Source organism: Chelonia mydas, chromosome 25 (assembly GCF_015237465.2).
Source record: "Chelonia mydas isolate rCheMyd1 chromosome 25, rCheMyd1.pri.v2, whole genome shotgun sequence".
In the NCBI taxonomy this organism is placed as follows: domain Eukaryota; kingdom Metazoa; phylum Chordata; order Testudines; family Cheloniidae; genus Chelonia; species Chelonia mydas.
The window spans coordinates 14,671,008-14,690,997 of record NC_057858.1 but is presented as its reverse complement, the minus strand read 5'-3'; the positions used below and the strand labels follow the sequence as shown (position 1 = coordinate 14,690,997).

The 19,990-nt window shown below is 43.4% G+C and overlaps 1 protein-coding gene across 1 annotated transcript in view; it reads right to left on the bottom strand.

The window, feature by feature from the left end:
- Nucleotides 1-2,348: 2,348 nt before the first annotated feature.
- ELL (elongation factor for RNA polymerase II) overlaps nucleotides 2,349-19,990 on the bottom strand; it is an 85,882-nt gene continuing 68,240 nt past the window's right edge. Inside the window, exons 8-12 of the mRNA XM_037885537.2 lie at nucleotides 16,514-17,003; nucleotides 12,159-12,225; nucleotides 9,584-9,755; nucleotides 8,307-8,351; nucleotides 2,349-6,004 (exon numbers count right to left, since the gene is read on the bottom strand). Coding sequence (XP_037741465.1) covers nucleotides 5,900-6,004; nucleotides 8,307-8,351; nucleotides 9,584-9,755; nucleotides 12,159-12,225; nucleotides 16,514-17,003 — 879 coding nt within the window. The 3' untranslated portion in view covers nucleotides 2,349-5,899. The remainder of the gene's footprint in view (nucleotides 6,005-8,306; nucleotides 8,352-9,583; nucleotides 9,756-12,158; nucleotides 12,226-16,513; nucleotides 17,004-19,990) is intronic.

Genomic DNA, 19,990 nt, shown 5'->3' with positions numbered 1-19,990 from the left:
CAGCAGGTATTGCAAATCATGCTGAACTGGTGGCCCTGTGAGGTTCAGGCATGAACAATGCCATACCAAGCAAGAAGTCAGATACTGAAGCAAAGAGCAGAAGTCTTAAGGGGACAAAAAATCCACCTTTTGAAGTAATGCCACCAACTAGAGTTTCCCACGAGAGCTTTGTAACAGCCCCTTTAAGGCATTTGCCATGTTTAAATATGCAGAGTACAGGTCTCTTTTGCACATTAAACTTTCAGCCTGCCAGAGTCAGGTTTCTAGACAATAAGATGCAAATGAGGATTTCAGCTTCAGCAGCCTGGACAGGGCACTAGGGAGCCTGCTGAAAATTTCCACCAGCCAAGTTTTAAATTCTTACCTTTCTCAGCTGTCATCTCCCACCTCCATCTGAGGGCTCTGCTACCCTATCTCCAGGGATCATGTCCCTGACTGCAGCACACGCCCACGGCAGGGGAATGAGCAGCACCCGGGGAGAGCGCAGGAGGGAATTTAGACAGAGCTAACCCACAACCCAGTCTCCTGAAAGTGCCCCAAAGCAAGCAGGGGCACCAAGCACTGTGTGGAGAGGGGTCTCCAGCTGCACAGCATGCTCCACCCCATGCCGTGAATCAGAACTGGCTGAGGGTGCACCAACACCGGCTCCCACCCACCAGCTGAGCAAACGGTCCTGGGTTGCCGGTGCTTTCACAAGGGCCGCAAAGGCAGCCTGGATCAGGTGCTCTGCTCACTGGTTCGTGGAACACAATGGATTCCCATGTGACAGCTGAGGTACCGGCAGAGTCTCCCTCCCCCAGCACTGTGTGGGGTACAGGCTGTTCCTAATTACACCTGGGAGGGGATGCCTATTGGTGCCAGGACCTGGTGTGTTTTCAGTTAGAATTCTGCTATTCTTCCACACAAGCCAGCCTCAAACCCAGGGAATCGGCCATGGACCAAGGTATCCCCTTCCACCTTCCCCTCAAGGGCTGCAGCCACTAGAGGACTCCCTGATCCTCTACGCTCCACAGCGTCTCCCCAGTCCAGTCTCCACACACCACTGGGCTTGAGGACAGGAAGGTGCTTGGGGTTGCTGCTGCCAAAGAGGATTTTCCCTGAATCAGTGGGAAATTAAACACAAAATAAAGTTTAGACCTGACAAGAATGTGCCCTAAACTAAGCAAGCCAGGCCATACAGAGGCCACGGAGAGCACAGTCCCACTGCCTTAGTGGTTCTCAAACTGGGGGTCATGACCCTCAGGGGATCGCAAGGTTATTATCTGGGGGGGTCATGAGCTGTCAGCGTCCATCCCAAACCCTGCTTCACCTCCAGCATTTATAATGGTGTTAACTATATTAAAAAGTGTTTTTAATTTATAAGGGTGGGGGTTGCACTCAGAGGCTTGCTGTGTGAAAGGGGTCACCAGTACAAAAGTTTGAGAACCCCTGCACTGCCCCATGGTGGCTGAACATTGTCATACGCCTCATTAAGGCAATTTGGATCCAAATGGGCTGTACACACTGCGATCAGCCAAGCAGAATGCATATTAATTCCTGCCTGTGAAGCAGCTGCATGAGCTGCACTGGAACAGGGACATCCTGGTCCCTCTTGCAGTGGAAGTCAGCAGTTTGTGAAATTTTCCACAGGGTCACAGGTCTCTATTTTCGCTGCCCTTCCATCCCCTGAACAGATGCAGGCAAGTAGGGCAGGGCTAACAAAAATAACTATTAATCCCCCAGCAAGAACACTGAGATTAGGATTAGCCCACTTCAGAGAGCACCTTGCCCACACTTTTCCCAGAAGATGGTTGAGAGCCATCACTCTGGCAATGGAGCACAGGTAAGTACCTCAACACTGCAGATAGACAGGGCTTTGGATTAAGAACCACCACAGGAGAGAAAGGGGATAAATCAGAGCCAGTTAGAGCAAACAGATCCTAAAGCTCCAAGAAAACAAAGCAGTTGATCCTGAATTCAAATCTCAGCTGAGCCACTGAAATCTTGAGGGAGTTATCCCAGCATCCTGAGCCTCCATCACTCAGGAACAGAGAAAGGAAAACTGAGAGCTACATTGTTCTGCATCTGCAATGAAGCTTCCTGGGTGAAAGTTACCGAGTCCTTTGAGGGTGACAGGCTGAACGCTAGCCCTGGGATGTCCCTCTCTCGCATCCTGGTAAGTGTCAGACCAGACCCTGTGCCACTGTTTCTCTTTCCTACTGCAGTGATAATGCCTTATGTTTTGTAATACAGAATTGTAGCACAATATTTCAAACATTCTAGTTCATTCTTTTTTGGGGGGGTTAAACCCCATGCCAGCCATTTACCCGCAGAAATAAACTCTGAAAAGAAATAAATATACAACCTTGTTGTGCTTGTTTTCCAATACAGTGAATTTATTATATGTTGCAAAATCAGCATTCAGCTTTTTAGTGTACAAAAAGACACTAGCTCTTTAAGAAAAGATTAGGAAAGCTGAAGAGTATGCTGCCTTTAAATTGTAACGTTTTGGCAAAGTGAAAAGCTCTTTGTAAACTCCAACTCCATGGCTCAATATAGTTTTATCCACAGTACAATATTACAAAGTAAAACACAGTATCAATAAGTTAGATCATACTTAATCATCTAGAACTGGTTTCTATTAACCCAAAAAGCACAAGATTTGCCTAGCTTCATACTCTCTAAAAAGGCAAAAAAAAAAAGGCAAAAAAAAAAAAAAAAAAGAAAAAAAGGCAGAGTTGACTACGTAACACAGACCAAAAGAAAAGTAAAGCAGAAAGTCATTAAGCTAATTGGGTCTCACAGTTTGGATAGTCATTAAATATTTTTTCAGCTTTATATTCCGATTCTAGAAGTTCCAGAATATACACGTAAATGTACATAATACATCTTTGTATACAACTCTGTTTGCAAAAATATTTTATAGCAGATGTATAAAGACTGAGCCATCTCTACTTCCCTCAGAAAAAATCCAAAAACCCTTTCAAAATATTAAGGATGAGAATGAGAAGTGTTTCCATGGAAGAATTTATCTATCTTGAGTCGTAACTGATGCCCTTTACTGCCCGTTTGGAGTTTCACGGTTCCTTGCGTTTTCAAGAGGAAGCATACTTCGTGTTTCTGTTGCTTAAAAACATGTTGGCTGATAAATGTAGTTTGGGCTACAGATTAGACCAGCAATCTGAAAGCCACGGACGAAAAAAAACTCTTTCAAGCCCAACCACTTGTATCGTCTGGTAGAATGTTGCTGTTTGCATCCTGAAGCCACGATGCACTGGGGAGACGCTGCCTTCTGGCAGAAGCTTGACACAGATTTAGTGCCGGATTCCCACAACTGCTGGCTAGCAAAGCTGCCTTCAGCAATACTCCGCTGCTTTTCGGCTGTGCATTCTGAATCCTCACAACATGCCCAGAGACCTCTGCTGATAACAGTAAGTAGTACACAAACAAAGTGAAAAGGGAGCCCAGTAGCAGGGCAACTTAACCCCTCACATTAACCACAGCTGGAACAAATCAGATCGCTGATGCTCTAATAAAATAGATCTTGATGCAACTCACAACTACAGAAAGTCTGTCAGATCAAAGCTGTTTCAGATCTCCTATGTTTTTAGCAGGATTTAAGCTAATACAAGGGAAAATGGACACCCTTTGTTTCTGATATTCCCATGAAACCACCACTTGCTGTTGGGGAAGGGAGGGAACTCATGTGTGTAACCTCAAGAGACCTCATTTGACAAAAGCTTTTCACTTTAAATCATCCATATTTTTCAGCTTTCCCTATCCACTGGGAGCCCCAATGGGGCATGAGATGTTCTGAAGACAGCTACTTATGTCCATGAAACAAGAATAACCTTCCCCTGCACTCCTACCCCTTGGAACTTGAGTCTGCTTTGTGGGTAGGGGAAGCGAAGACACCAACATTTTCCTTAAAACTTCAGCTGTTTCTGGACTTCACTCCCACAAACACTGGGTTCTTCCGCCAAGTCATTCTGCAGACCTCTGTGAGCCCGAGTCCTTGGTCGATGCCCCCCTTGCCCTCCCAACTCCTTACTAACCCTTTACTGACTGGTTTTGAAACCACATGAGGCCCTCCTGCTGATCTGCAGAACGTAATTGGCCACTGGCTAGTCATGGATCACAGCTTCAGAACCACCTTACCAGAACCAGCATAGCAGTGTATGCAAACGGCTCCCATTAGCACTAAGTCAGATCCCCACGGGCGCTCTCTATGGCAGCATCAGCGATGGCACTGGGGTTGGAGGACAAGGCAGGAAAGAGAAACTATGACACTCAAACTATCTACACCTTGAGCAAGAGCCTTTTAAGACGACAAATGGTGGGAGGGTTTGGAGTACAAGCCTAGCAGCAGCAGAGTCCAGCTAGAATGGAATTACTTCAGATGGACCCACATTTCCTTGGGCAGGAAAACCCAAACCCGACGCTAGTCAGAGAAGACCTAGTCCCCCTCCTTATTCCTGATGACCTGACTCGGCCCTCTCATGCTCTCAAAGAGGATCACATTCTTCTGATGCAAGGAGGCACTACTGGGGACGAAAGAAAACCTCTGCTGTTTGGAAGATAAAGTGGAAGCGAGTCAAATCACACCGGCTGGCAGGATTAAAGGTAAAAGCCACAGAGCTAAAGGGCACCTTTGTGCTTTTTGCAGAGTTCTTCATGCCTTGGCCATGTTCTAAAGTGTTCCCTTCAAGTCCAAACATCCAGAGGAAAGGGCTGGACAAAGCACAACAGTGTAAGTGACCCGCCCTGGACATGCTACCTTGCTTCTCTCCAGCAAGTTCCGGTTCCTGTTCCGAGTGTCTGATTCTCTGCTGCTGCTTCTTTGGAAATGTGCAGAACACAGAACAAGAACGCATCCCCCTCTCCCGCTCCACCCATTTATCCCATTCTAAGGGTCATTACAAACAGCAAAATGACTCCTCTGGGTAATTGTCCAAGGAGCATTAGTAATACTGCAGTTATAAGGCAGGGAAGGTTCTGAAACACGTGGCCTAAAAGGGAAAGGGAGGCACAGTTTTAGAAAAGTTGCTTCTTTTTATATATATAGAAAAATATACCAGAGTCTCATTAGCAATTAATAAAACCGGCTGTCTTGGTATAAAACTATAAAAGTCAGAGACCGACAGACAGGTCTCGGCCTTCCTGCCCTTGGTATGTGAAGTATAAAGCAGGCTGACGGAGTTGTGCATACTGGAGAAGCCATGGCAAAGTTTACGCCGATTGTTTCCAAATGCACACGCTGGATACGAGATTTCATATATGAACAATCCAAAAGTCTGCATCGGACAAAGCATTCGGTGCAGATTCCTGGGCAGTTCCCTCCTGCTGACACAGCCACCTCAAGGAGAGCACAAACAGGAGAGGACGACCAACAGGAACAAAGGACGAGAGCACTGGGAAGTTGAGTATTTCACACGATGCCATGTAGCGCAGACAGCTTGCATATGAACATTGCAGGTGCCAGAGAAGGAGGTAACTTAGCAGCATTCCAGTTCCTCGCCATCTGCAGAGCAGAATATGCAGCACAGCAAGAACTGGGCCAGCGATAACTAAACTTCATTCCAAACGTTCATCCATGAAAACCTTTGGGAGTTTTATTCACTTTAGGCAAGTTTTCCCTTACATGTCAAAAGCTGGCTTCAAATAAAGCAGATTTTCCTTTTTTTACCTTCCAACATTCAGAGAGGGTAAAACTTGAGAGGACTACGCCAGGCGCTGGTTTTGCTACTTGGCTTAGATGCTGGCGTGACAGACGCTGCATCATAATCATCCCCACGTTCTTCCAACCACGAGGACGTCGTGCTTGGCTCGGAAAGGAATTTATTTTTCAGTTGTATAAAGGAAATGGTAACACCCAAGTGAATTTTTTTTGCACTGCCCAGTCCAGATATTAGTGCCAAGACTAAAACTGCTGTTGGTCATACTCTGCTATCAGTTTTTTTATATGAGCCAGTTTGTTGTGGAGGTATTCGCAGCGATTCTTTTCTTGGCTGTAATTAGGGTTTGTCTGCAAGGAAAAGGAAGATACAATTACCAAAGTTAATAGTTCTCCAGTTCTATCGTAACACAGACTACAGATATAGAGTGGGTCAGACAGCCCCAAAATGCAAACCACATTGATGCTAGTTAACAGTAGGCACTGAAGTTTGGTTCCTTTGCTAGATGGACAGTCACTATCCCTGAGTCACTGAAGAGCCTAATACTTTTACCATCCAATTAAGTTTCTTCATCAGGAAGATCTTTCCTCCTCCCTTAAAAAGGCACTTGGATTTGTTGTTGCCAGGTTACAGCAAAGCGTGCTGGTCCTGGATGGTGTGGACCAGTTCTATTCCTCAGCCCACCCTCAACCTAAAATTGGAAAGCTGTTCTGAGCAGGGTAACTCCAGTAAAAAAACCAAAACATCCCCTTTAAGTGGGAGACAGCTATAAGTCCCCCTTCCTTCATGAGGCTAGGGTTAGGCAAGAGCAGGTACTGCAACGTGTATCCTAGCAGGTTGTGTGTTGTAGATCTGGGAGGGTACAGGCCAGCAACTTCTACATTTCTCATATGAGATGCTCTGGAGTAAACTTCCCCACCACTGCGGGATGGAAAGGGAAAGAGGTGCCCATTACTTTTGAGTCACTTGATTATTAAGGCTCTATTTATAAAAAGTTTGATTAGGAGACATTGCAAGAAACGGTTAATTGTTACAGATTATAATAGGTTGTTATATTACCATCTACAACACACGTCATAAATGATACGTGCTTATAACAACATTAAGCCCTTATAAAACTATCAACAGAACCTTATAAATGCAACCAGACTTTGTTTAGATTAAGATGATGTCCCTCCCAACAGTGTAAGAACATAGGCCACAGCGTCTGTTCTGTAACTGGGGACCCCAGCCCCTGAATCAGGGCTGCTAAGCAGGGTATTGCTAGAAGGATAGCCAGATTTTGACTACACTTGAAAAGTTCTAATATGAAACTGCAAGAGACCAAATAACCAAGCTCTGCCAACTTATTGTCTAAGGCAAAGCAGCACAAAACAAAGAGCCTCCAGAAACCTGTGTTTTGCAGTCTGCAGTTCACCTTGCACAGAAGGTGTCGACAGACGTATGCATTCATATTCATCACATTTTTAGTAGGGCTGTGTACAAGTTAAAAGCACTGTGTGTGTCACTAAGATCCAACCCATCCGTTCATTAACTTGTTCTGCACCTTCCCTTATCTCCTTCACTGGACACCACAGTCCAAGTGCTAGGGGCTGGGAAGACACCTCCCACGCCGAGGGCAGGACATTCACATGTCTGGTGTCTGACATGTTCCAGATCCGCCTATGCCAAGTGCTGAGTTGTGCTGTGCAGCGTGTTGAATACACCTCGACATGAGTGAGCAGAAGTGAACTGCACTGTGGACGAGCGCACCGCATTCAGTTACCATACCTGTCTCCATGCTGGGTACAATGTGGTGTGCAGGGCCCCACACCTATGCAGCAGCTAACAAAGGGGGATGCGAGGGGACGTGTAGACAGGCTATCAAGCAAAGGCACAAGAGCTTTATCTGCAGCACGCTCAGCCCTGCCCTTCCTCCCTGCCTCGGAGCTGAGCCACGGGATCCTTCTAAAAAGGGAAGTGGAGCACAGGGAAAAGTGCCCCAGAAACTCACTTCACAAAGCCTACAAACTCCTCAGCAAAGGGAGGGCTTTCACAAACTGACAATCTGATAAAAAAAAAACCACAGTGCTTCAAGGTGCGCCCCATGTCGCTGCTCACTGCCAGGCTCGCTGCCTTCCTGCATTTCTACCTCACGTATCCAGACTACAGCACCTCGGGGCTGGGACCATGTCTTTAAACATGTCTGAGGCACGTAACATACTGCAGGTGCTACACAAAGAACAAAACAGGCCAGTATCCTCAGTGGATGATCTTAATAGCCAGTCCATCTGTGTTAGTAGCCACTTTAAACGTAGTTCTATCCTCATGCATTGAGAAATGCCAGTGACACCACAAAACCAGGGGGACCCCAATAATTGTCACTCAGGCGGCGCACCTCAAAGCCTCCGAGGTACCCTTTCACGATCTGAGGCACTAATGCAGCAATGTAACTCATTCATTCTTTTGCCAGCATTTCATTCAACACAGACGAAGCGTTGACTAACATGTCTCCCTGAAGGGCCCTGCCTCAGCCACTGAGCCCGATCTAATCAGCAGAGGGAGCCCTTTCCTTCCTGACAAATTGCAGCCAGTCATCACACAAACTAAACCCTGTCCCTGGTAAGTGGAGAAAGGGATTATTTTAGTTTGGAGCTGAGAGTTTTCACTCACCTTTTTAATTTTACGATATTCCTGTAAAATTTGATCGTGGATAGTCTGAAAAAGAAAGGAAATCAAGTTCTTTGTTTCCATAAAAACAATACAACTGGAACCTACTTTAGCGAGTAGCACACTTTGATTATTCAAAGTTGAGTCAAGTGAGACGCTGACCTCTTTCCCAGAGGGCACTGTTTATCAAACAATCACATGGAAAGAATTACTGTATATTCCGCTCTTCCTCCCCCATTTTCTTGCACCTGGAATTATTTTGATGTGTTTTAGGTCATGTTGGCCCTTTCCAAATTGAAAAGTGGCCAGTTCAGAATTTCCAAAACAGCGTACAGGAGACATGCTAACTTAATGGCAAATTTTTTTTTTCAAAAATGTATATTTGTGTTCACATAAAAGAGTTGGATGTTCAATACCAAGAGGGAAAAAGCAGCCACAGTTTAGTGGAGATGTGGCAGCTACAGAGCCTGAAATATGTAGAGCCGTCCAACAATTTGTTGATCCAAAACAAGGGCCTGACCCCTTCAACACTTACTGTATGGTTTACTGAGAGTGGTTTCATTGGCTTCAATGACTCGCCATGGCAATGGTTATGCTGATAGAGAGTGCTGGAGGGATCAGGGGAGGAGGGGAGCTACCGAGGCTACTCTGCAAGTAGCTTAACTTTTCTCCACTGACAAGTGTTGAATTATTCTGCTGTCCCCAGAAAGGCAACAGCAAAACAAAGGGTATTTCAAAGGAAGGGAAGGACATTCGAGCAGGACAGTCAGTGCTCTGTAAAGAACAGTTTATTATCCTCAGTGAAACTTATTTTCTCAAGCTAATGAATAGTTAAAGCTCCTAAAGTCAGTCTGACAGGTTGAAGATCAAAGCATCAAGAGAAACAGACAACCCCACATTAGCTCGCTTTCCATCTTTAATAAGCTCCCATACTGGTGAAATATCATGTTTCTGGCTAGGATGATACACTAATCGCTGCCAGCAGGATTTGGCTGGGGACACCAATTGTCTCAGTGAGGCTGCTCATTGTCAACAAGTACCACAATATGTGTTTCAACTGAAAGAACACAGCGTTGTCCAAACAGCCTGAAAAGCTGTCAGCTGTACGTACGCTCTGCATCTATCAGTTCTGGGCTGTGTACAGTACATTTAATACAGTGTAACAGTGCCTGATGTAATCCTCCCAAGACACCCCAACAAAAAGGCAATGTGAACTACAAACAAAACACAGCTCTACGAGCGGCAGGGTTAGGTTTTCAAACAGATATTCCTGCTTATACCTTATATTCTTCAGAGCCCTGCGAAAGCTGCTTCAGCTGGGAATCTAACTGGGTGAACCGTCGAGTTATTCTCTCTATCCGGGCATGCAAGTCTCTGTACTCATTGTACTCCGCATTGAAGTCATTCTTATAACTCTGACGCTGCTCCAAAGAGGAAATGGATGCATATTTTCTGAAGGGAACAGAGTTTAAATGGTAGTTTAGAACAAATGTCTCTTTCCAAGCAGCAAGGTTACTGCAGTTCACAGAAGCAGGTCTGGCAGGTGCCTGCCTTCCAGGACAAACAGTGTTATTTGCACTGCAACAGCACCTGGAGCCCTCAGTCAGCATTGGGCCCCCATTGGTGCGGGGACTGCACGAACACAGAAGACACAGCACTTCCCATATTAAAAAAGGGGACCTATCCCCTCTTCACCTTCTGAAAATACCTTGCATGAACTGAACATACTGAGAGTACCCATGTATATCCAAAGGCACATCTAGTAGGTCATTTAAAAGCCACTCAGTTTAATCAAATGCAATTAGCCTGACTTGCAGCAGGGCACCTCCTAACTAGTCCGATATAAGGGACCACTCTCTCTCACATCTGGTTTACCATAGGTGACACCACCAGTATCACTCTTTACTCTTTGCAGCAGCGACAGTGGGGGCTGGAGTGCTGCCAGGCTAACGCAGGTCTTAAGTGACTGAAGGAGAACAGAGTGAAGGACTCTGAACTAACCCTCTGTACTAAAGGGAGCCTAATTTATTAAAATGCACCACTAAAGTGACTGAATTGACACGTATATTGTATGGAGTGTTGTGGTCGCCACGTCGGTCCCAGAATGAGAGACACACAAGGTGAGTGAGGCAATATTGTTTATGAATCAACTTCTGTCAGTGAGACAAGATTTCAAGCTACACAGAGCTCCTCCTCGGGTCTGGGAAAGGTACTCCGAGTGTCACAGCTACGTATTAGCTTATTAGAGGATATGACTGTTCCCTGTGCTGCAAAGTTGTGGTTTTACTGGGCTACTGACCACCAGACTGCACAGGAGAGATGACACAAAGCGATCACTCCATGCCTGAGCTATCAATCCTCATCCTCAAAGATTTTCAAACCCTGAGCCTGGGAGCTTAACTTCATAACTTTGCTGGACACAGGCTGTCTCCTCACTAGCACTTTTGTCTGCTGCACTCAAAGAGTCCCCAATTCCTGCAACAGCAGAGCCAACAGCAGCTCAGAGAACTCAGCTGTGAACTGCCCTATACAGTCCAGTGGTCTATATACCAGTAAAACCACCATTTTGATTAGAGCATGGGAAACAGTCATACCTGCCATTGCATTGCAAGCAGAATAAAAGGATGCCCTCTCCACCTCTTCATGAAGCACAAGGCTGCATGATCCCTGGGTATCCCAAAATGGATCCAATGGGGCTAGAAGAGGGCTGGCAGCATTACCTAGTCCGATTCAGGGGTATCTACCAGATCTGAGTGACATTTCACAACAGCGGAAAGTGTGGAGTTTTATTTACAAACAGATCTGGCTTTAAGCTGCCAAAAACCTCAAGTAGAAAGGATGTGAGTTACCCATAGCAACAAGTACTGCTTAATGGGAGTCAGGGGGATTTGATTAAAAAAAAAAAGTCTAAGGTGAAAAACCTGGCACCATAAGCCAAGGATTACCCTTCCTATGAGGAATAACTCTGGTATTTTGAGCCTGCTAGTGTGCTGCTTTTCCCCACCTAATTCAAAAATCCATTAACTTCCCATCTGGAGCCATCACACAACAGTCAGATGTCACTAAAACAAAGAGAGATAGAAACTTATTATCCTCACCGCCCCCACCCCCCCAGCAAGGATACCAGCAAAAATAAAATCTCATATATTCAGTCAATGACTGGACAAAGGATCTAGAGAGCCGTATTTAACACTGATTGAACAAACAGGTTCCTGGCTTAAAAGTGAACTGACTGATACTACAATCATTAGCAAAATTTTGTGAAGACTAAAACATTACAGATAAATACACTTAACAGAAAACATTTTAAAAAGCAGTTTCTCACTTCCCCATCAAACCCAGAGTACAGGGTTTCCCCTTGCAACAAGATGATCTTTCAGATACACCCTAAGAATCCAGAGTACTATTGGAAAGTGATGGACTTCTGTCTAATACTGAGCAAGTTATTTCCTCTCAATGTCTCCATCTATAAAATAGGATATTGTTTACCAACCTCCAAACGGGTTGTGCGGATTAATGTGTTTCAAGGGCTTTGACAATTAGACATTGTTATTTATGGGGTAGGTGTAGTCAACCACTGCAGTGAAAACAGCCTTGAGCTCTAGGGTGAGGGGGGAAAGAGAACCTGCTGTAAAATCTAGTTGGAGTTTAAGGCCATACATTTGTGAATTTGGATTCAATACCTGGGTTTCTGGGTTTTTTAAAATAATTTTTACAGAGTTCTAACAGAAATCAGAGTTCTAACATAGAAATGAGAAAATAACTGAGTGATGGTTAGTTATGTCTTAGTCACTAGCTGGTTTTGATGGATACTTTGGAATTGGACCAAGGTAACGATACAATGAAGATACTTACAATAAATAATCTGGCATTTCCGAAGTTGATGTTGGTACACTAGAATTATTGCATGTTCCATTTAAACCTGCAAAAAATAAAAACCCACATTTCCATCAACCCTACATCTTACAAAGGTATGTTAAGTTAAAGTCCAACTTCATACCCCATTTATAAAATGCATTTTCCTTGATACAAGAAGATTTGTGTTTCTAGTTTAAACTGACCAAAGGCAGAGTATCAATATGATGAGATGGCTGGAACTGCCAGATTTAGCGACTATTGATCTATTTGCAAATGTGTTGAGCAGCAAAAACATCCCTTAATTTAACTGGTTTATACATATTGCTGCATGTCTCTCAGCAGGGATACCGTACTAATCCCAGCACTGGTGAACTCCAAAACAAATTAATGCAATCCAGATGGGCAGATCAGAAAGTTGAGCAGAGTATAAATTATCTTCCCCTCTATTCTATACTACATGCTTTACTGCTATTCACACTATAGATTCCTGGAGGAAGTTTTACATGTCAGAATGGGATGAAGAGAGATGTTCAACTCTGCATTTAGAGAGATTTACGATTTCATAAAGCAAACTCCTGCTGTTATTCACACATGTCTACACACTAGGCCATCCACACACAGAGCACACCAGAAAGCACTCTCTACTCCAGAAAGCTAGGAAAACTGGGAGTTGGGGACAGGTGGAAGTGAACTGGCAAAGGACTCAGGCTAGGTCTACACTACACAGCTTTTAGCAACATGGCTGTGACACTACAGTGGTGTCGCTAAAAGTCGTGCAGTGTAGCCGCTGGTTGTCAGCTTTCCAGCCAACAAAACTTCCACCCCCCGCGAGTGGCGTTTGCGTTGTTGGCAGGAGAGCACTGCTGCCAACAATGCGCTGTTCACATTGGCACTTATCACAGCAAAACTTCTGTCTTTCAGGTGTGGGGGGGTTAACACCTCTGAAAGACAAAAGTTGTGCCGTTCAAGTGCCAGTGTAGACATACCCTAAGGAAAACTTATGGGATGTTTAGGTGAAGAGGACGGCATCAGAACTTGGCAAGCGTAAGATTTTATAAATAGGTCCAAGGTAGACTTGACTTCAATCTGAGTTGAATACATAACTAACTATTCCTTTTAGCTGACAAATCTGAGGAACTGTCCGACACTGAGGTGTCAGAGGTGGTTTTGGAACAAATTAATAAATTAAACAGTAATAAGTCACCAGGACCAGATAATATTCACCCAAGAGTTGTGAAAGAACTCAAAAGTGAAATTGCAGAACGACTAGCTATGGTACGTAACCTACCACTTAAATCAGTCTCTGTATCAGGTAAGTGTAGGGTAGCCAATATAACACCTATTTGTAAAGAAGGCTCCAGAGGTGGTCCTAGCAATTAGAGGCTGCCAATATGCTTAATTTCAGTACCAGGCAAATTGGATGAAACTATAGTAAAGAACAGAATGATCAGACACATAGACAAACACAACTTGTTGTGGAAGAGTAAACACAGCTTTTGTAAAGGGAAATCAGGCCTCACCAATCTATTAGAATTCTCTGAGGGAGTCAACAAGCATGTGGACAAGGGTGATCCAGTCGAAACAATGTACTTGGACTTTCAGAATGCCTTTGACAAGGTTCCTCAGCAAAGGCTCTTAAGCAAACCAAGCAGTCATAGGATAAGTTATCCTCTCATGGATCAGTAACTGGTCACTCAAAACTGCCCTCTTCTGTTCATTCCTTCTGAAGCATCTGGCCAGCCACTGGCATGCAGTATGGCTATGTTCTTATGACCATTTCAGGGGAGGATACCTCATAAGCAGTGGGAAATTAATCTGAAAGGTGAGTAGTGCGCAATGCCCTGATAGGCCCTACTAGGAAGTCAGCTGCAGTCTGAGAGGAAGAAGCAAGTTGCAGAGGCAAATGGGGGTGGCTTCAAAGCCATAGAACTGAGGGTGTACTCATCCTATTTTGGAGAAGTACGATGTGCTTCAAAATCTTCCTTCAAAGCAAATGAGTCAGCAAAGCAAATAGAATCTTGACTATATATTGGTCTTGTAATACAGAAATGAGTTACATTGGAATGGTAGCATATTGCCCAAGCCCCACATTTATAGCATCAGCTAGAACTACTTTGGTGTTTTCATCCTCCCTAAAATTCCTCTGGAGTAGTTACCCCAAAGCTACTTCTGAAGTAATAAATCCCGTCCTAGGATGAGCTGCCCCATACATTCCTATTGGAGGTTGTACCAAGACTTCCCTAAGGAGAAGGAAAGCGTACGAGGAACAAGAAGTGGGCATAAGGACTACCAGCATGAGCACAGCAATCTTGATTTCTGATGGTGAGCGGAGACAGTCCTCCCCACCAAATTACTTACCTACTTGAGTACGGTTAGGGAAGTGAAGGACTATTTGGGACAAGGGTAAGAAGGAAAGCCGAGAGGAGAGAAAAATAAATCAACAAAGGTTCATTTTGCCCTTGAGTGCCACCTACTGTCTAATTCAGGAGACCCCGATGTGGTCATCTCCAGCTAAAACAGAACTAGTAATAGTCTGCAAGGACAAACTCAACTTCTACACGAGGCACCTGGGAGATGTGGAGGTGAACCTAGCTGGATTTACTCAACCAGTTACAATGCTGAATCCAAGCATCACCTGCTGCATTTTGTTTATAGTTACTTCTAATCTCCAATCACTTGGAGCACTGCTAGGAATTGCGGAAAATAAGTTACTTTATAAATGTATAGATGTGATACGTGTGGGACAAGTGAAGAAACACCCAAGCTCAGTTCCCATTAATACAGCAACAAGTCAGAACTGCAAAACTGCTGTTTTACCACTTTTCTACCTTACTTTCTAGTCTGGGATTTTTAAAGTGTCAGTAGCTCACTAAAAAAAGGAAAAGAAAGAAAAAGAATTGTAATATTTTGCTACTGAACAAGAAGTGTGTCAGGAAAATAGCATGTATATTCTGTATGACTTACGCCAAAATCAAGACGACAGTCACACAGACAAGAGCAACAGGAAGAGAAGAAATTCACAGAAAAGTGAGTATTTGGCACATAGTAAATAAGATCAAAATAGTAAAATGAGGTTTGATGTATTAATGGAAAGCATCCTGAAGTACCAAAACCTACCCCATTTATAATGGTCAAAACAGCCTACACAAGAGCAGTTAAAATCACTGGTCAGCAATCAGATCCTGTGTACATGAACTGCTCTGGCTGGTATGGGAAATCACAAGAGTCAATATCTTCTCTATTGAGCTCACCCTATATTGACCTGGACGTTCGTTCTTTAAAACAAGTGTGTACCTTTATCAAAAACAATTCATTCTATTTTTTACTTGTATTTGGGCTTTAACAGAATGTATCTCCTATAAAAGATAAACTCTACTCAAAAGAAAGGAATGTATATGCATTCTCATGCATCAAAGGTGGAGACGGATTTAGTGTGGTTAAAAATGGAGATTAGTTAGAAGTAAATGGGGTAAAATTAAGGAAAAAGGCTGGATGTAAAGTACAATTTAGTGACAGATCTATGAGCCTTGAACTGCTATTCCCAAAGGCTGCAGCAGAAGCAATATTGCTTGAGACATTATAAATTAGACTTGCCAAGCAGTAGCGAACAGGAAACATGACTGCACTAGCAGGTGAATGGACTAGATTAGCCAACAGAGCTTTTCCCATGTAATTTCTGTGAATCTACGCAGTAAGTAATCTCTGAAACACTGTACTGGGGTTGTTTTTGCCATTCGTCCTTTTTAACACTTGAGATGTTGGTAGCTTTGTTGATCCTTGAGAAAATTAGATCAGGTAAACAAAATACAATAATGAACCTTGTTAGCTTGAAAGCTTATACTATCTGAGTCCAAAGAACAACAGGTATCACGTTAAGTTTATCTACAGCTTCTGTTGTATCCAACATTAAAAGCCTTTGATGTGACTAGGTTTTCTATTATGGAGTTAAAATCAACACAATGACCAACAATATGAAAATGCAAATCCGCTGGGAAACAAAGTGGCAGCTATAAGTAATCAGTGACAAACTGGTATTCAGACCAGAATGACTATCCATGTACTAATACAAGGCTTTTAATTTAATGAGGAGAAACTTGACACAATCAGAAGTAGATTCCAAAACAGTATAAAATAAAAAGTTAAACAAGAAAAACGTGATATACTCTGCACAGAAAGACCATACGTTGATCTAGGTAGAGCTAGTGAGTGTTTCGCTAGCAGAGCGTCTCTGGCCTTGGATCTATAGGCAGGACACTTTGGTATGATGGGTTTAGAACAAACAATCTATACCAATATTTTCCATGCAGCCATTTGTTCATACAGGCAGGCAAAGTGTTTCAAAATTTACATACCTGTGACACCCTTGGGGGTATTAATTTTTAAGCCACCTTTCTTGATTAGTTCACAGTCCTGCTTCTCCTCTTTGCATTTTTCTTCACTTTTCTCTTTTCTCTCTTTTTCTTTGTGCTTTTTGGATTTTTTCTTTGTTTTCACATACAGTGAGCTACAGTTGTGTTTGCTTGTTTGGGGACAGTCTGTTGACAAAGGATTAGTCAATCTGTCAGTTGCCTCTGGGTTCTCACAGTCTCTGCCATTGTGACTTAGGTCACTGCTGACATCGGAAAGGGGGTCATGAGGCCTTGGAAGCTCCAGAACCGGTAAGTGAGAGCCAGAGCTGACAGAATCGGCCACAGCTGACTGCACTGCGGTAGCAGGTGCATCTTTTCCGTTCGAGGAGTTCAGTTTCCCATTGAAAGTGGGCTGAGTTCTATGGGCCAAGTGAGATATCCTAGGCTTTTTGTTGGCTAGTGGATCAATGAATTCCAGAGGCTGGGATCGTTTCTGAGGACAAAGAAAAACATTCTTTTAAAGACTAACAAGACAGTCTTGATTTCAAATGAGACATTTGCTTTAAATACTCTGCTTCACCAGTAGGTGGCACTGCTGTATCAATAAGCAAACAAAAGTCACTAAAAAATAAATGCAATAAAATAAAGTACTTTGACCAGCGGCCCAATGCAGAAAAGGCATTCAATAAAGGTGTTCAACAAACTTTCTTGTTCTGTGTATGGGGGGGGGAGGGAAACAGATGCAGTCATATTATAACTTTCCATTCCATTAGTATCTCAGGAGGATACTATACAGTAGCTACTAAAGTTAGACATTTCTAATATCAGCAGGTCCAGATAACTTGCATCCAAGAGTTTTCAAAGAGCTGGCTAAACCATTAAAGTTGATTTTCAATAAGCACTGGAACCCTGGAGAAGTTCCAGAAACCTAGAAGAAAGCTAATGTTGTGGCAATATTTAAAAAGGGTAAAGAGGATGACCCAGGTAATCTTAGGCTGTCAGTAACATATAGGACTCAAAGAATAAAAGGAGGGTAATTAATTAATGCAGTCAATATGGGTTAATGGAAAATAGTTCCTATGTAATGCGATATCTTTCTGATGAAATTACAAATTTGGTTGATCAAGGTGACAGTGTTGATGAGACTTCTGTAAGGTGTTTGACTTGGAACTGCATGACATTTTGATTAATAACCACAACAATATAAAATTAATGCAACACACATTAAGTGGATTAAAAGATGGCTAACAGATGGGTCTCAAAATGTAACTGTAAACCAGGAATCTTCTAGCAGCTGTGTCTTAGTGGGTTACCACAATGATCAGTTCTTGGCTTGATGCTATTTAACATTTTTATTAATGACCTGGAAGAAAACATAAGATCACTGAAAGTTTACAGATGACAAAAAACGGGGTGGTGGGGATGGTCACTGAAACAAAGTGATCTGGATTGCTCGGTAACCTGGGTGCAAGCAAACAATATGCTTTTTAATACAGCTAAATGTAAATGTATGCATCTAGGAACAAAGAATATAGGCCATAGTTACACAATGGGGGAACTCTATCCTGGGAAGCAATGACTGAAAAAGAGTTAGGGGTCATTGTGGATAACTGGCTGAACATGAGCTCCCGGTGAGGTGCTGTGGCCAAAAGGGCTAATGCTATCCTTGGATGCATAAATAGGGGAATCTTGAGTAGGAACCGACACTGCTGGAATCCTGTGTCCAGTTCTGGTGGCCACAATCCAAGAAGGATGTAGATGAATTGGAGAGAGCTCAGAGAACAGTCACGAGAATGATTACAGGATCAGAAAACACACCTTGTGATAGACACAAGGCGCTCAACCTATTTAACTTAACACAAAAGTTAAGGGATGACTTGATTACAGTCTACAAGTCCCTGCATGCAGAACAAACATTTAATATTGGGCTCCTCAATCTAGCAAAGACAGGTCTGACATGATCCAGTGGCTGGAAGTTGAAGCGAGAGAAATTCAGACTGGAAATAAGGCATAATAAAATAAATAAATAAATAAAAAATTTAACAGTGAGAGTAATTAACCACTGGAACAATTTACCCAGGGGATGCTCCATCACTGGCAATGTTTAAATCAAGATTGGAGGTTTCTCTAAAAGATCTGCTCTTGGAATTATTTTGGAGCAGGTCTCTGGCCTGTGTTATCCAGGAGGTCAGACAAGATGATCACAATGGAACCTTCTAGCCTTAGAATCTATGAATCCAATGCAAATCCACCAAGTTGTCTCACCGGAGACCCCAGATAGGACGCAAGTATAAACTGCCAGGCCTCAATCCAATACAGGAGAAACCTAATTCTGCTACCCAAGCAGCTAATTCTCTTAGAGACCCTAACAGTAACTGCACAGCCAGACAAAAAGGAGCGCAAGTGCCAAACAGGACTAGGCGGCCCTTGTGCGGAGAGGCTGTATGGGCAAGTGGACAGAGAAAGCTGTAAGAGGTCAGGTTCTAAAAAGTAATTACTGGTACTACTCTGCTCTCTTCGTCTCCTGTAGAAGCCCAAAACCCAATCCCTGTCAGTCTCTTTCTAACTTTTTTGTTTCAAATTTCACCCAGTGGAAGCAAAGCTACCCCTATGCAAGGGGTAATGGAAGAACACTAACAAAACAGAGGGCTGCAATCTCTTTTGTCTGGAGAGCATTTTGAATAAGTATTTGCCAAAGATGCTGCTTTTGCAAAACACCTACACAGGATAATGGCAAAAGAGGAAACATATTCAATGGTCAGAGCTCCAAGAGTCAGGATTTCTTGACACTACTCCAGACTGATACTGACTTACTCTGTGGCCTTTGGTTAGTTACTTGAACTTTGTGCCTCAGTCTCTTCCCCTATAAAATAGGGATAATATCCTTCCCCACCTCACAGGGATTCAAGGCTGAATGTTTGTAAAGAGCTGTGAGTTCACAATACAAAAGATGCTAGAGAAATGTTGAAACTCACCATATGTAGAGAGGCATGATCTTAACCACTACTGACATATGGAAAACTCCTGGCAGGCTGGAAGTGAAGAGAAGGCAGGAATTTTCCACTTGCCTTTTCAGACCTATGGGGATAGAGTTCTGAAGATAATGCTTTGAGAAAATACTTTTCAGTGATAAATCCACTGTTGATGGATGAGGGTAACTAACCACATCTGCATCTTAAATCAGATGGTTCTTGGGGGTTACAGGTTAGCTTAGGAGGAGTTACACTGTGAAAGAACCTTTCTTCAGTCAACGTACAAAAAGCTTAGCTGGAGCCAGAAGCTATGGCTGCCAGCCCTAATCCAGTTTCAGAGGCAGCCAAATTATCTTGGATAGCCTTCAGTACCACAAAGTACATTTGCCTTGCTGAAAAAGGCTGCACAGAGTCTGAGGCAGGATTATTTAGCACCCACTGGAATACTGGGGATAGTTTTGACTGTGTTTCTTCTGGATATTTAATGGTTGTCCTTACTCACTCAGAC